This window comes from Staurois parvus, unplaced genomic scaffold, assembly GCF_062004578.1.
Source record: "Staurois parvus isolate SC_StPar_1 unplaced genomic scaffold, SC_StPar_1.0 ptg002904l, whole genome shotgun sequence".
Taxonomy (NCBI): domain Eukaryota; kingdom Metazoa; phylum Chordata; class Amphibia; order Anura; family Ranidae; genus Staurois; species Staurois parvus.
The window spans coordinates 63,011-77,500 of record NW_028320700.1 but is presented as its reverse complement, the minus strand read 5'-3'; the positions used below and the strand labels follow the sequence as shown (position 1 = coordinate 77,500).

The 14,490-nt window shown below is 48.4% G+C and overlaps 1 protein-coding gene across 1 annotated transcript in view; it reads left to right on the top strand.

Moving 5' to 3' along the window:
* FHOD1 (formin homology 2 domain containing 1) overlaps positions 1-14,490 on the top strand; it is a 154,270-nt gene that overhangs the window by 90,246 nt on the left and 49,534 nt on the right. The window contains exons 11-12 of the mRNA XM_089666909.1: positions 6,015-6,388; positions 8,568-8,678. Coding sequence (XP_089523035.1) covers positions 6,015-6,388; positions 8,568-8,678 — 485 coding nt within the window. The remainder of the gene's footprint in view (positions 1-6,014; positions 6,389-8,567; positions 8,679-14,490) is intronic.

The following is a 14,490-nucleotide window of genomic DNA, read 5'->3' as shown; positions in this document are numbered from 1 at the left end:
CATTTTTTTTAATGTGTTTTGAGGTTTTTTTTTTTGCTAATAGAAAAGTATGACAGTTCTGTTCATGTATTGCGACTTTGATGCGACTTTACACACTCTGGCACTCAAGTGTCATCAAAGTAGTGCAGGAACCTTTATGCGACCAAAGTCGCATGTTAGGGATAAATGCAAGAGTTGGGGTAATTATTAGGGTTGAAACACCCTCGCTGCGTCTGAAAAAATATCGAATGTGATACCGCCAGTAATACCCTGGTGATAAATATAGCATCTTTTTTTACTTTCTGTTCAGTTTGTGAATTGGACTTAACCGCTTTTTTTTTTTGCATTTTTACTGACACATTTTTAATTTTGTGTTAAGTACCGCAGAATCGTTTAATTTTTTGTTTTTAATTTTTTTATGTTTTATTATTTTTTTATGTTTTTATTATTTTTTTTATGTTTTTATTATTTTTTTGTTTTTATTTTTTATGTTTTTATTTTTTATTTTTTATTTTTTTATTTTTTTTATGTTTTTTTATGGTTTTATTTTTTTGTTTTTTTATATTTTTATTTTTTTATGGTTTTATTTTATTGTGAATTGGACATTTTGTTACCACATGCGATAATTTATGCAAACGAGTCACGTGACCGTGTTATCACATGCGGTAACCTTTAGTGAATTGACCCCATTGTCTCGTATGAAGTACGTGTCACTGTCTGCGCTTTGCTGGTTTCCTATATCTGTACCGCACTGTATCGGACCTCAGGGTACTGTTTGTTTTTGCTGCGATTTCCTCCTCTAGTCTTCCGCTCTCCGCTCGTGTTTCTTTGGACAGATAAGGATGAAGTCGATCCTTTTAAGTCAATAACGGAAGGTGGGAATCGGGAACGCACCAGCCGCAGTCTGTATTGTCAGTCACTAGCTGCGGGGGACCTGGGAGTGTTTGTTTTTACGTCTATTTCCGGTGCTACTGTCCTGTTTGTTGTCAGACAAATGGCAAAGGATTTGTATGTCGCTTTATGTCCGTCTGTAACGAGTGACGGAAGATCAGCCTTTGTAAATCAGATGAAAACCGCCAAACCATTTTTGTAACTTTACTAAATTCATTCCACCATTGCCATGTTATTGGCAGTCAGTCCGTGGTTTTAGCATACTCTCATTAACCGCTTGCCTTTCGGGGCAATTTTTCATTTTTATTTTTTTTTTTTTTTTTGCACACATGATAAAATCTTTTTTTTTTTTTTTTTTTTTTGCTAGAACCCTTCAAAAAGTGTTTTTTTTTCTGATGGCAGAGGCCCTGGTGAAAAAAATTCTGGTAGTTCCAATTTTTTTAAGTTGCATGATATGTGCACAGCTATTTGTCAATTTCATATTTACAAGAACAAAATACACTAATGTCAGTTTTACTACCAACAAACACAATACTATACCCAATTTTTGCTCAAATCTAAAAGATGGGGTTGCATTGAGTAAATGGATACCAAATATGTCAAGTCTTAAAGTGTTACTAAACCCCGGGCCCCGTGTTCACTATATCCGCTCTCCCCGGACCCCTGCATTCACTGTATCCGCTCTCCCCGGACCCCGCATTCACTATATCCGCTCTCCCCGGGCCCCGCATTCACTATATCCGCTCTCCACGGGCCCCGCATTCACTATATCCGCTCTCCCCGGACCCCGCAGTCACTATATCCGCTCTCCCCGGACCCAGCATTCACTATATCCACTCTCCTCGGACCCCACGTTCGTTATATCCACTCTCCACGGACCCCACGTTCGCTATATCCGCTCTCCACGGACCCCACGTTCGCTATATCCGCTCTCCACGGACCCCGCATTCACTATATCCGCTCTCCACGGACCCCGCGTTCGCTATATCCGCTCTCCCCGGACCCCGTGTTCGCTATATCCGCTCTCCCCGGACCCCGCGTTCGCTATATCCGCTCTCCCTGGACCCCGCGTTCGCTATATCTGCTGTCCCCGGACCCCGCGTTCGCTATATCCGCTCTCCCCGGACCCCGCGTTCACTATATCCGCTCTCCACGGACCCCGCGTTCGCTATATCCGCTCTCCCCGGACCCCGCGTTCGCTATATCCGCTCTCCCCGGACCCCGCATTCGCTATATCTGCTGTCCCCGGACCCCGCGTTCGCTATATCCGCTCTCCCCGGACCCCGCGTTCGCTATTTCCACTCTCCCCGGACCCCGCGTTCACTATATCCGCTCTCCCCGGACCCCGGATTCACTATATCTGCTCTCCCCGGACCCCGCGTTCGCTATATCTGCTGTCCCCGGACCCCGCGTTCGCTATATCTGCTCTCCCCGGACCCCGCGTTCGCTATTTCCACTCTCCCCGGACCCCGCGTTCGCTATATCCGCTCTCCCCGGACCCCGGATTCACTATATCTGCTCTCCCCGGACCCCGCGTTCGCTATATCTGCTCTCCCCGAACCCCCCGTTCGCTATATCCGCTCTCCCCGGACCCCGCATTTGCTATATCCGCTCTCCCCGGACCCCGCGTTCGCTATATCTGCTGTCCCCGGACCCCGCGTTCGCTATATCTGCTCTCCCCGGACCCCGCGTTCGCTATATCCGCTCTCCCCGGACCCCGCGTTCGCTATATCCGCTCTCCCCGGACCCCGCATTCACTATATCTGCTCTCCCCGGACCCCGCGTTCGCTATATCTGCTCTCCCCGAACCCCCCGTTCGCTATATCCGCTCTCCCCGGACCCCCCGTTCGCTATATCCGCTCTCCCCGGACCCCGCATTCGCTATATCCGCTCTCCCCGGACCCCGCATTCGCTATATCCGCTCTCCCCGGACCCCGCATTCGCTATATCCGCTCTCCCCGGACCCCGCATTCGCTATATCCGCTCTCTCTGGACCCCGCATTCAATATATCCGCTCTCCCCGGACCCCGCATTCACTTATCCGCTCTCCCCTGACCCCGCATTCACTATATCCGCTCTCCCCGGACCCCGCATTCACTATATCCGCTCTCCCCGGACCCCGCATTCACTATATCCGCTCTCCCCGGACCCCGCATTCACTATATCCGCTCTCCCCGGGCCCCGCATTCATTATATCTGCTCTCCCCGGGCCCCGCATTCACTTATCCGCTCTCCCCGGACCCCGCATTCATTATATCCGCTCTCCCCGGACCCCGCATTCACTATATCCGCTCTCCCCGGACCCTGCATTTACTATATCCGCTCTCCCCGGACCCTGCATTTACTATATCCGCTCTCCCCGGGCCCCGCATTCATTATATCCGCTCTCCCCGGGCCCCGCATTCATTATATCCGCTCTCCCCGGACCCCGCATTCACTATATTCGCTCTCCCCGGGCCCCGCATTCACTATATCCGCTCTCCCCGGGCCCCGCATTCACTATATCCGCTCTCCCCGGGCCCCGCATTCACTATATCCGCTCTCCCCGGGCCCCGCATTCACTATATCCGCTCTCCCCGGGCCCCGCATTCATTATATCCGCTCTCCCCGGGCCCCGCATTCACTATGTCTGCTCTCCCCGGACCCCGCATTCACTATATCCGCTCTCCCCGGTGTCCTGGGGAAGGGCCTGTTTCCTGGGGCAGGGGCAGACTGGTGTCCATGACAGGTTCACTTTAATTTAGTGATCATGTTCCCTCTGCCCAATCATTAGCAGGAGTCACTGTTTGCTGCGATTCTGTCAGCCTGATAACAGAGATTGATAACGACGTGTGACGGTATTACTCACATTCTCTGGCACAGAACCCGGAGCCTAATATTTACTCGCTGCTCTTCTGTGGATTCTGTCACTAGGAGGCGGCTCATGTGACTCAGGCCGAGGTGTCAGGATATACCTGTCGCCACAGGAGCTCACACTTCATTGTTGTAGCTGAATATTTCATGTGGGTCATGTGACCACACTCCTCATAGAAGCCATGTTGTTGGGTCATCAGGGACTTTATTCATTAATACCCCTCAAAGGAATACATAATACACCTATTCAGTCCACCATCAAGTTTCTACAATCTTGTATTTATCCAGGAGACCCCGATGTACAATACGCAGAATGCGATTCGTTGACGCGTTTCAGCTTTCCCAGCTGCAATCATTGCTAAGGGAAAAAAAAAAAAAAAAACAGCCGATAAAATTTACAAATAGTATCAGCTGTGTTTTTTTTTTTTGCAATTATTCTCGCTGATTGATAGGTGGAGCCTTTTCATTTTTGCCATTAACCGCCTCCTGCCCGCCATATATAGTACAATGACGGGCGCAAGGCGGTTCTCTCGTTCTGGGAGGATGTCCTATAACGACGTCCCATTCTAACCGCTCATGCGCAGCCGTCGGCGGTGCGCTGTGTCCCTCGGACACAGTGGATCACCGATCAACGGAAAGAGCCTAAGATGTCGGCTTGGTCATCTGATCAGCTGTGTCCAATCACAGCTGATCACATGTAAACAGGGAAATAACGATTATTGGCATTTCTCTCCTCACGAGCTGTCACGCTGACAGGAGAGGAGAGCCAGTAATCGGCATCCCTCAGAGGGGACATGTACACCGATGATCAGTGTAGCCCCAGCAGTGCCACATATCAGTACCCATATGAGCTGCCTTTCAGTGTCACCCATCAGTGCCACCTATCAATGCCAGTCAGTGTTACCAATCAGTGCCGCCTATCAGTGTGCATCAGTGGTTCCTATCAGTGCCAGTCAGTGCCGCCTATCAGTGCCATGTATGAGTGATGCCTATCAGTGCCATCTACCAGTGCCTCCTCATTAGTGCCATCCATCAGTGCCCATCACTGCAGCCTCATTAGCGCACATCAGTAAAGGAGAAAAATCACTTATTTACAAAATTTTATAACAAAAACTAAGAAAAACATTTTTTTTTTCAAAATTTTCAGTGGTTTTTGGTTTGTTGAAGAAAAAATAAAAAACCCCGAGGTGATTAAATGCCACCAAAATAAAGCTCCATCTGTCACAAAAAAATGATAAAAATTTGGGTACATATGGGTACAGTGTTGCATGACCGCGCAATTGTCTTTCAAAGTGCGACAGCGCTGAAAGCTGAAAACTGGCCTGAACAGGAAGGGGGTATAAGTGCCCGGTAGGCAGGAAGGGGGTATAAGTGCCCGTTAGGCAGGAAGGGGGTATAAGTGCCCTGTAGGCAGGAAGGGGGTAGAAGTGCCCTGTAGGCAGGAAGGGGGTAGAAGTGCCCTGTAGGCAGGAAGGGGGTAGAAGTGCCCTGTAGGCAGGAAGGGGGTAGAAGTGCCCGGTAGGCAGGAAGGGGGTAGAAGTGCCCGGTAGGCAGGAAGGGGGTATAAGTGCCCGGTAGGCAGGAAGGGGGTAGAAGTGCCCGGTAGGCAGGAAGGGGGTAGAAGTGCCCGGTAGGCAGGAAGGGGGTAGAAGTGCCCGGTAGGCAGGAAGGGGGTAGAAGTGCCCGGTAGGCAGGAAGGGGGTAGAAGTGCCCGGTAGGCAGGAAGGGGGCAGAAGTGCCCGGTAGGCAGGAAGGGGGTAGAAGTGCCCGGTAGGCAGGAAGGGGGTAGAAGTGCCCGGTAGGCAGGAAGGGGGTAGAAGTGCCCGGTAGGCAGGAAGGGGGTATAAGTGCCCGGTAGGCAGGAAGGGGGTATAAGTGCCCGGTAGGCAGGAAGGGGGTATAAGTGCCCGGTAGGCAGGAAGGGGGTATAAGTGCCCGGTAGGCAGGAAGGGGGTATAAGTGCCCGGTAGGCAGGAAGGGGGTAGAAGTGCCCGGTAGGCGAGGGGTTAAAGTGGTGTTCCACCCAAAAGTGAAAGTTCCACTTGTTTGCCTTTTAGTGCAGAAAAAAAGTAGAACGTGCTGCAAATTTTCTGCACAGAACCATTCCAGAACACGGCAGACTGCACCGAAACTGCACGTGGTGTGAACTGTAAGCAAAAACGTATCTGGAATGCGTCCTGAGTGCGTTTTTGTGGCGTGAACTGGCCGTTAAACGTATAAAATTGTCGGCAGGTTCTCTTTGCGCAGCGATTGGCTCCTGTTATTTACGGATCTCCCTGTGTTTTGTGCAGAGCGCCCTAAGACTCGAGGACGGTGATAGCGAGGAGTCTTCCAGCGGCCCCCGCAAGGATCGGAGGAAGAATTCACTAGGGGGCGAAGAGGTCCGGCGCCCGAGGCGGTCCATGGGCAACAGTGCTGAGTTGTGGGCCAAAACCAATGTTACTTCGCCAGCAGCGCCCCCTGTGGAGAACATCACCCCAGTGCAGTCTGCTTATAAACCGAGAGACTTTCAGAGGCCTACGGTGTGCATTCTGCCACCTTCACCGCCCAAAGAGCCACCGGTGGAGAATTCTCAGCCTCCGAGTCCCCCTCCTAGTGCCGGAGAGAGCAGCCCAGAGGTCCAGTCCCCCGATGTCCAGTCCCCCGACGTCTCTTCCCCGGAGGAGTAAGTGATGCTCCGCTGTGTGGGGTCTGAAATTTAACAGCAAAATCAGCCTATTGGGTTATTCAATCCAAAGTTCACATCTTCAGTATTGAACCTGAACGTGCGTTCAGTATGTGCGTACGCCATCCTGTAGCTGAGCTCAACCAGTGACGCTAGAGAAGGCGAGAGCGCGCATGTGCGCAGCTTGAATGGCCCAATAGATGGCACACAATGGAAGGATGGAGGTTTTATAGAGAAGTTTTTTATAGAAGTGTTGTTATATTTTTTTATTATTAATATTTTTTGTAATATATTATTATATTTTTATTATTATTTTTTATTAATATTATAATCTATTTTTATAATTTTTTTAATTTATTATATTATTAATATAGTATTTGTATTATTATTATTATTTTTATAGAATTATTTTATTATAATTTTTATTATTTGTATTTTAATTGTATTATTACCAATATACCAATTATTATTTAATTGTATTATAATACCAATAATAAAAAATAATATTTTTTTTTTTGTATTATTATTATTATTATATTTTTAGTATTTTATAGAAGTATAGAGGTTTTTATAGAAGTAGCTGCATAGGTAATGAGAGGAGGTTAGATGCGGAAGTGCCCTTTTCCTTGTACAATGTGTACATTAAAGTGGTTGGAAATCCTTCCATATACGCAATGAAGTGACTGGCCTCAGGTGATACACAGAGATTAAATAAATCCTCCTACATACGTTGTACCTGTTTATCTGCGATATTCTCTTCTCTACAACCATTCAAAGTCCAGAATTTATACAGCATGTCTGAGCTTTCAGAAAACAGGGCGGGAAGCTGAAGTTATATTCTGCAGAGCTCGCTGAGAGCTGATAGGAGGGAAGGGACACACCTGCAGAGCTCGCTGAGAGCTGACAGGAGGGAAGGGACACACCTGCAGAGCTCGCTGAGAGCTGACAGGAGGGAAGGGACACACCCGCAGAGCTCGCTGAGAGCTGATAGGAGGGAAGGGACACACCCGCAGAGCTCGCTGAGAGCTGATAGCAGGGAAGGGACACCTGCAGAGCTCGCTGAGAGCTGACAGGAGGGAAGGGACACACCTGCAGAGCTCGCTGAGAGCTGACAGGAGGGAAGGGACACACCTGCAGAACTCGCTGAGAGCTGATAGGAGGGAAGGGACACACCTGCAGAGCTCCCTGAGAGCGGATAGCAGGGAAGGGACACCTGCAGAGCCCGCTGAGAGCTGATGGGAGGGAAGGGACACACCTGCAGAGCCCGCTGAGAGCTGATGGGAGGGAAGGGACACACCTGCAGAGCTCGCTGAGAGCTGACAGGAGGGAAGGGACACCCGCAGAGCTCGCTGAGAGCTGACAGGAGGGAAGGGACACCCGCAGAGCTCGCTGAGAGCTGACAAGAGGGAAGGGACACACCTGCAGAGCTCGCTGAGAGCTGATAGGAGAGAAGGGACACACCTGCAGAACTCGCTGAGAGCTGATAGGAGGGAAGGGACACACCTGCAGAGCTTCCTGAGAGCTGATAGGAGGGAAGGGACACACCTGCAGAGCTCGCTGAAAGCTGATGGGAGGGAAGGGACACACCTGCAGAGCTTCCTGAGAGCTGATAGGAGGGAAGGGACACACCTGCAGAGCTCGCTGAAAGCTGATGGGAGGGAAGGGACACACCCCCCTTCACATGGCACACAGGAACAGAGCTGAGGCTGTCAATCACAGACTGCGAGCTGACACCTCTTGGTGTAAGGAAAATTTCTCAGGAGTGACCCAGGCAGATAGCAGAGGAACAAGGCAGCAGACAGAAATGACACTTAGTGCTCTGGATTGAGACAAGCACACACTATGGAGGAACGTGCTTTGTTCATATTTCATGTCTGAGGTGTGCAACCTCTTTAAGCAGTTCAGTGCTGCCACCTATGGGACAGTTGTGGACATGCATCTATACCTGTTTCACATGGGCTGCTCTGAACGCATGGCCGTTGCTGTGCGCTGAGACACGGTGCCGATGTGCAGATCTCAGTGCATCTCACAGTTTACTTTTTAATTTTTTTTTTCTTCACAGAACTGAGAGATCTTTCTTTAGGCGTCTGTTAATGTGAATACGTTTTTACTGCATACAATGTTTGTGACTGTCAATACAAGCAACAATGTAACACAAACCCTTTTCCCTTTTGTGCAGGTTGAGCCCTGAAAGTGTCGGCACTCACAGCAGCAGCTGCAACATCTCCCTGTCTAAATCCGCCCTGGAGGCAGACAATTTGCCCGTGGTCGCCGATCGGGGGATATTTAAGTGAGTTGTCTACTGCCATCTTGTCTATGACGACTGCCGACCACAGTTGTATGTTACAGTTAAAGGGTCAGTCTGCCCCAGATTGATCGACAATCACCTTTCCTTAATCTTCTGATTATATATAGTGGTTAGCACATCCGCCTGGCAGTACTCGGGTCGTAGGTTTGAATCCCAACCACGGCACCACCTGCCTGGAGTTTGCATGTTCTCCCTGTTCCTGCGTGGGTTTCCTCCGGGTACTCCGGTTTCCTCCCACACTCCAAAGACAAGCTGGGAGGTGAATTGACTCCTGTCTACATTGTCCCTAGTATGTGTATGTATGACTGTGAGTTAGGGACCTTAGATTGTACACCCCTTGAGGGTTAGGGACCTTAGATTGTACACCCCTTGAGGGTTAGGGACTGATGTGAATGTACAATATATATGTAAAGCGCTGCGTAAATTGCTGCCGTTATATAAGTACCTGATATAAATAGTATACTGGGTGCTCGCCCAGCAGTGTGTCCCCAAAATAAAACCAGATGCCGAGAATGACACCCGGCATCCAGGACAGGAGAAGTGGGACTGTGCAGAGTCCATACATACAGAATAAGGACAGATACCGGGAATGACACCCAGCATCCAGGACAGAAGTGGGACTGTGTCCTTATTATTATTATTATTATACAGTATTTATAAAGCGCCAATAGTTCGCTCAGCGCTGTACATTACAAAGGGGGACAGAACATGTGACAGAACAATACCAATACAATGCAAAACATGAGGGGATCGAGGGCCCTGCTCCTCAGAGCTTACAATCTTCTGTATGTATGAACTCTGCACAGTCCCACTTCTCCTGTCTTGTATGTTGGGTGGAATTCCCAGTATCTGTCCTTATTCTGTATGTATGGACTCTGTACAGTCCCACTTCTGTCCTGGATGCCGGGTGTCATTCTCGGTATCTGTCCTTATTCTGTATGTATGGACTCTGCAGATACCGATAATTCCACCCGGCATCCAGAACAGAAGTGGGACTGTGCAGAGTCCATACATACAGAATAAGAGGAGATACCGAGAATTCCGCTCGGCATCCAGGACAGGAGAAGTGGGGCTGTGCAGAGTCCATACATACAGAATAAGGACAGATACCGAAAATTCCACCCGGCATCCAGGACAGGTGAAGTGGGACTGTGCACAGTCCATACATACAGAATAAGGACAGATACCGAGAATTCCACCCGGCATCCAGGACAGGAGAAGTGGGACTGTGCAGAGTCCATACATACAGAATAAGGACAGATACCGATAATGACACCCGGCATCCAGGACAGAAGTGGGACTGTATCCTTATTCTGTATGTATGGACTCTGTACAGTCCCACTTCTGTCCTGGATGCCGGGTGTCATTCTCGGTATCTGTCCTTATTCTGTATGTATGGACTCTGCAGATACCGATAATTCCACCCGGCATCCAGAACAGAAGTGGGACTGTGCAGAGTCCATACATACAGAATAAGAGGAGATACCGAAAATTCCACCCGGCATCCAGGACAGGTGAAGTGGGACTGTGCACAGTCCATACATACAGAATAAGGACAGATACCGAGAATTCCACCCGGCATCCAGGACAGGAGAAGTGGGACTGTGCAGAGTCCATACATACAGAATAAGGACAGATACCGATAATGACACCCGGCATCCAGGACAGAAGTGGGACTGTATCCTTATTCTGTATGTATGGACTCTGCACAGTCCCACTTCTCCTGTCCTGGATGCCGGGTGTCATTATCGGTATCTGTCCTTATTCTGTATGTATGGACTCTGCAGATATCGAGAATTCCACCCGGCATCCAGAACAGAAGTGGGACTGTGCAGAGTCCATACATACAGAATAAGAGGAGATACCGAGAATTCCGCTCGGCATCCAGGACAGGAGAAGTGGGGCTGTGCAGAGTCCATACATACAGAATAAGGACAGATACCGAAAATTCCACCCGGCATCCAGGACAGGTGAAGTGGGACTGTGCACAGTCCATACATACAGAATAAGGACAGATACCGAGAATTCCACCCGGCATCCAGGACAGGAGAAGTGGGACTGTGCAGAGTCCATACATACAGAATAAGGACAGATACCGATAATGACACCCGGCATCCAGGACAGAAGTGGGACTGTATCCTTATTCTGTATGTATGGACTCTGCACAGTCCCACTTCTCCTGTCCTGGATGCCGGGTGTCATTATCGGTATCTGTCCTTATTCTGTATGTATGGACTCTGCAGATATCGAGAATTCCACCCGGCATCCAGGACAGAAGTGGGACTGTGCAGAATCCATACTTACAGAACAAGGACAGATACCGAGCATTCCATCCGGCATTCAGGACAGAAGTGGGACTGTGCAGAGTCCATACATACAGAATAAGGACAGATACCGAGAATGACATCCAGCATCCAGGACAGGAGAAGTGGGACTGTGCGGAGTCCATACATACAGTACATATCAGGACTGTGCTGCAAACTGTGGGGCACCCATCCCCCCCCCAGATTTTGGGGGGATTAGTCTTGGTACATACAGATGACCAACAGCCACGCAATGCGTTCCTCTGCAATCAGCTGATGTTTGGAGCCCACAGGCGTTACATGTGCGCAGACGGATAGTTTCGGGCCCCGTGGGTGGATTCCCCCCCCTCATTTGGTTACCCGTGTGGGCCCCGAGCAGAGCAGGGTGCCGGCACCTGCCTGGTGTCATTGTGGATAATGGAAGCCGGTCTGCAGGCTGTAAATTGCTGAGCTGCTTGCGGTGGGCTCTTGTGAGCCTCCAGAAAGGGGGATGGGGTGGAGCGGGCTGCCTTTTGTCATCTCCTGGTTTCCATGCCAATGGCCGAGGCTTTCTCCCCAGGCCTCTCCATTCGGGACCGCGTATTCGGCCTGGGCCCCGGGGGGACACGATGTGAAGGTGAGTCCTGCTGTGCGGGGGGCAGGAGGACAATCTGGATGTATCGGGTGGGATCTCACCTGTGGAGCCCATGCTGGGGTAGAGCTGCCATCCAAGGCATGGACGCTCAAAGACCTTCAGTACATGGACGCCCTCCGCGACAAACACCCTCCACTCATGAGGTCATCAGCCTGTACTTCTGTGATTCGCTGGATTATGGTTTGATTTCTAACATTTGGGGCAAAATCATATGTATGGGGTGCAGGAACACGGTACTTATTTGTATGAAAAGTAAGTGTACATTAGATGATAGATTGCAAGCTCCTCTGGTGCAGTCAACGGCTTCGACTGGTCAAATGGATTTTTTTTAAATGCTATCTAGTAATGAATGATATGCAAGGGGCATTAGATTGCAAGCTCCTCTGGTTCAACAAACTGCTTTGACTGGTTAAGGACCTTTTTAAAGTCCTATAGTAATGAATACTAATGAATGTAAAACCGACATTAGATTGCAAGCTCCTCTGGTGCAATGAACGGCTTTGACTGGTCAAATGGAGTTTTTTTTTTTTTTTTGTAAATGCTGTCTACTAATGAATAATATGCAAGGGACATTAGATTGCAAGCTCCTCTGGTGCAATGAACGTCTGTCACTCATTAATGTCCTTTTTTAAATGCTCCAGATAGGTTATTTCTATAGTAACGACTAATATGTGACTGTGGAAGGGACATTAGATTGCAAGCTCCTCTGGTGTAATGGACAGCTTGGACTGGATAAAAGTCTTTTTTTTTTTTCAGTAATGCTCCGAATAGGTTATTTCTATAGTAATCAATAATGTGTGCCTCTGGAAGGGACATTAGATTGCAAGCTTTCCTGGTGCAATGAACTGCTTTGACCAGTTAAGTGCCTTTTTAAAGTCCTATAGTAATGAATGTAAAACCAATATTAGATTGCAAGCTCCTCTGGTGCAATGAACGGCTTTGACTGGTCAAATGGCTTTTGTTTTTAAAATGCTGTCTAGTAATGAGTAATATGCAAGGGACATTAGATTGCAAGCTCCTCTGGTGCAATGAATGGCTTTGACTCATTAATGTCCTTTTTTAAATGCTCCAGATAGGTTATTTCTATAGTAACGACTAATATGTGACTGTGGAAGGGACATTAGATTGCAAGCTTCTCTGGTGCATGGATGGATGTATCTGGTCAATTGCTTTTTATAAACCCTTCCCATATGTCAGACCTGTAGTAATGAATACGAGTGATTTTAAAAGGGATATTAGATTGCAAGCTCTTCTGGTGCAGTGAACTGCTTTGACCGGTTAAGTGCCTTTTTAAAGTCCTATAGTAATGAATGTAAAACCGACATTAGATTGCAAGCTCTTCTGGTGCATGAACAGATTTGTCTGGTTAATGCACACTGGAGTTTTATTAAGCTCCTAGAAGCTATTATCAGCATATTTGTTTTCTGCTCCTAGAAGCGAGATAGTGTCATCCTATGTGTCCATGCACACTACTTTAGGCTGGTTAGCATTTTTTGAGCTTCAGCGTCTAGGAGCAGAAAAAAAAGGTTTTTGTAGAGTTTTTTGGAGCGTTTTTCCAGCAGAAAAAAAAACTACTAAAGTGCTCCTAACAACAGCTTTTTTTTCTATCTTTTTTTTTCCCTCTACATGTACTTTAAAACACTAATGCTGCTAAACGCCACTAAAACACTACTAAAAAATGCTATTACCAGCGTCTTTTGAGCTTAAAAAAACTGCTAGTGTGCATGGAGCCTAATTGTCTTATTTTTAGACCCTCCAAATATGTCAGACCTGTAATGATGAATGTTAGTGACTGTGGAAGGGACATTAGATTGCAAGCTCCTCTGGTGCAGTGACTCAGGTGACTGGTAAGGTGCTGGGGTGTATCTGGGGAAACCTATGTGAATAATAGTGTACATGACTGTCATGAAGACATTTGAGTGTAAATGTTTATTAAAAATCTTACAAACAACATAATAACATTTTTACATATATAGAGAATACATTGGAAAAATATATATATAGAGATAGGTAGGTGGGTGGATGGGTGGGTAGATGGATGGATGGTAGATGGATGGTAGATGGATGGTGGATGGATGGATGGATGGATGGATGGTAGATGGATGGATGGTAGATGGATGGATGGTAGATGGATGGATGGTAGATGGATGGATGGTAGATGGATGGATGGTGGATGGCTGGATGGATGGTAGATAGATGGATGGTTGGTAGATGGGTGGATGGTTGGTAGATGGGTGGATGGTTGGTAGATGGGTGGATGGTAGGTGGATGGATGGTAGATGGGTGGATGGTAGATGGGTGGATGGTAGATGGGTGGATGGTAGATGGGTGGATGGTAGATGGGTGGATGGTAGATGGGTGGATGGCAGATGGGTGGATGGCAGATGGGTGGATGGCAGATGGGTGGATGGCAGATGGGTGGATGGCAGATGGGTGGATGGCAGATGGGTGGATGGCAGATGGGTGGATGGCAGATGGGTGGATGGCAGATGGGTGGATGGCAGATGGGTGGATGGCAGATGGGTGGATGGCAGATGGGTGGATGGCAGATGGATGGATGGTAGATGGATGGATGGTAGATGGATGGATGGATGGTTGGTAGGTGGATGGATGGTTGGTAGGTGGATGGATGGTAGATGGATGGATGGTAGATGGATGGATGGTTGGTAGGTGGATGGATGGTAGATGGATGGATGGTAGATGGATGGATGGTAGATGGATGGATGGTAGATGGATGGATGGTTGGTAGATGGATGGTTGGTAGGTGGATGGATGGTAGATGGATGGATGGTAGATGAATGGATGGTAGATGGATGGATGGTGGATGGATGGATGGTGGATGGATGGATGGTGGATG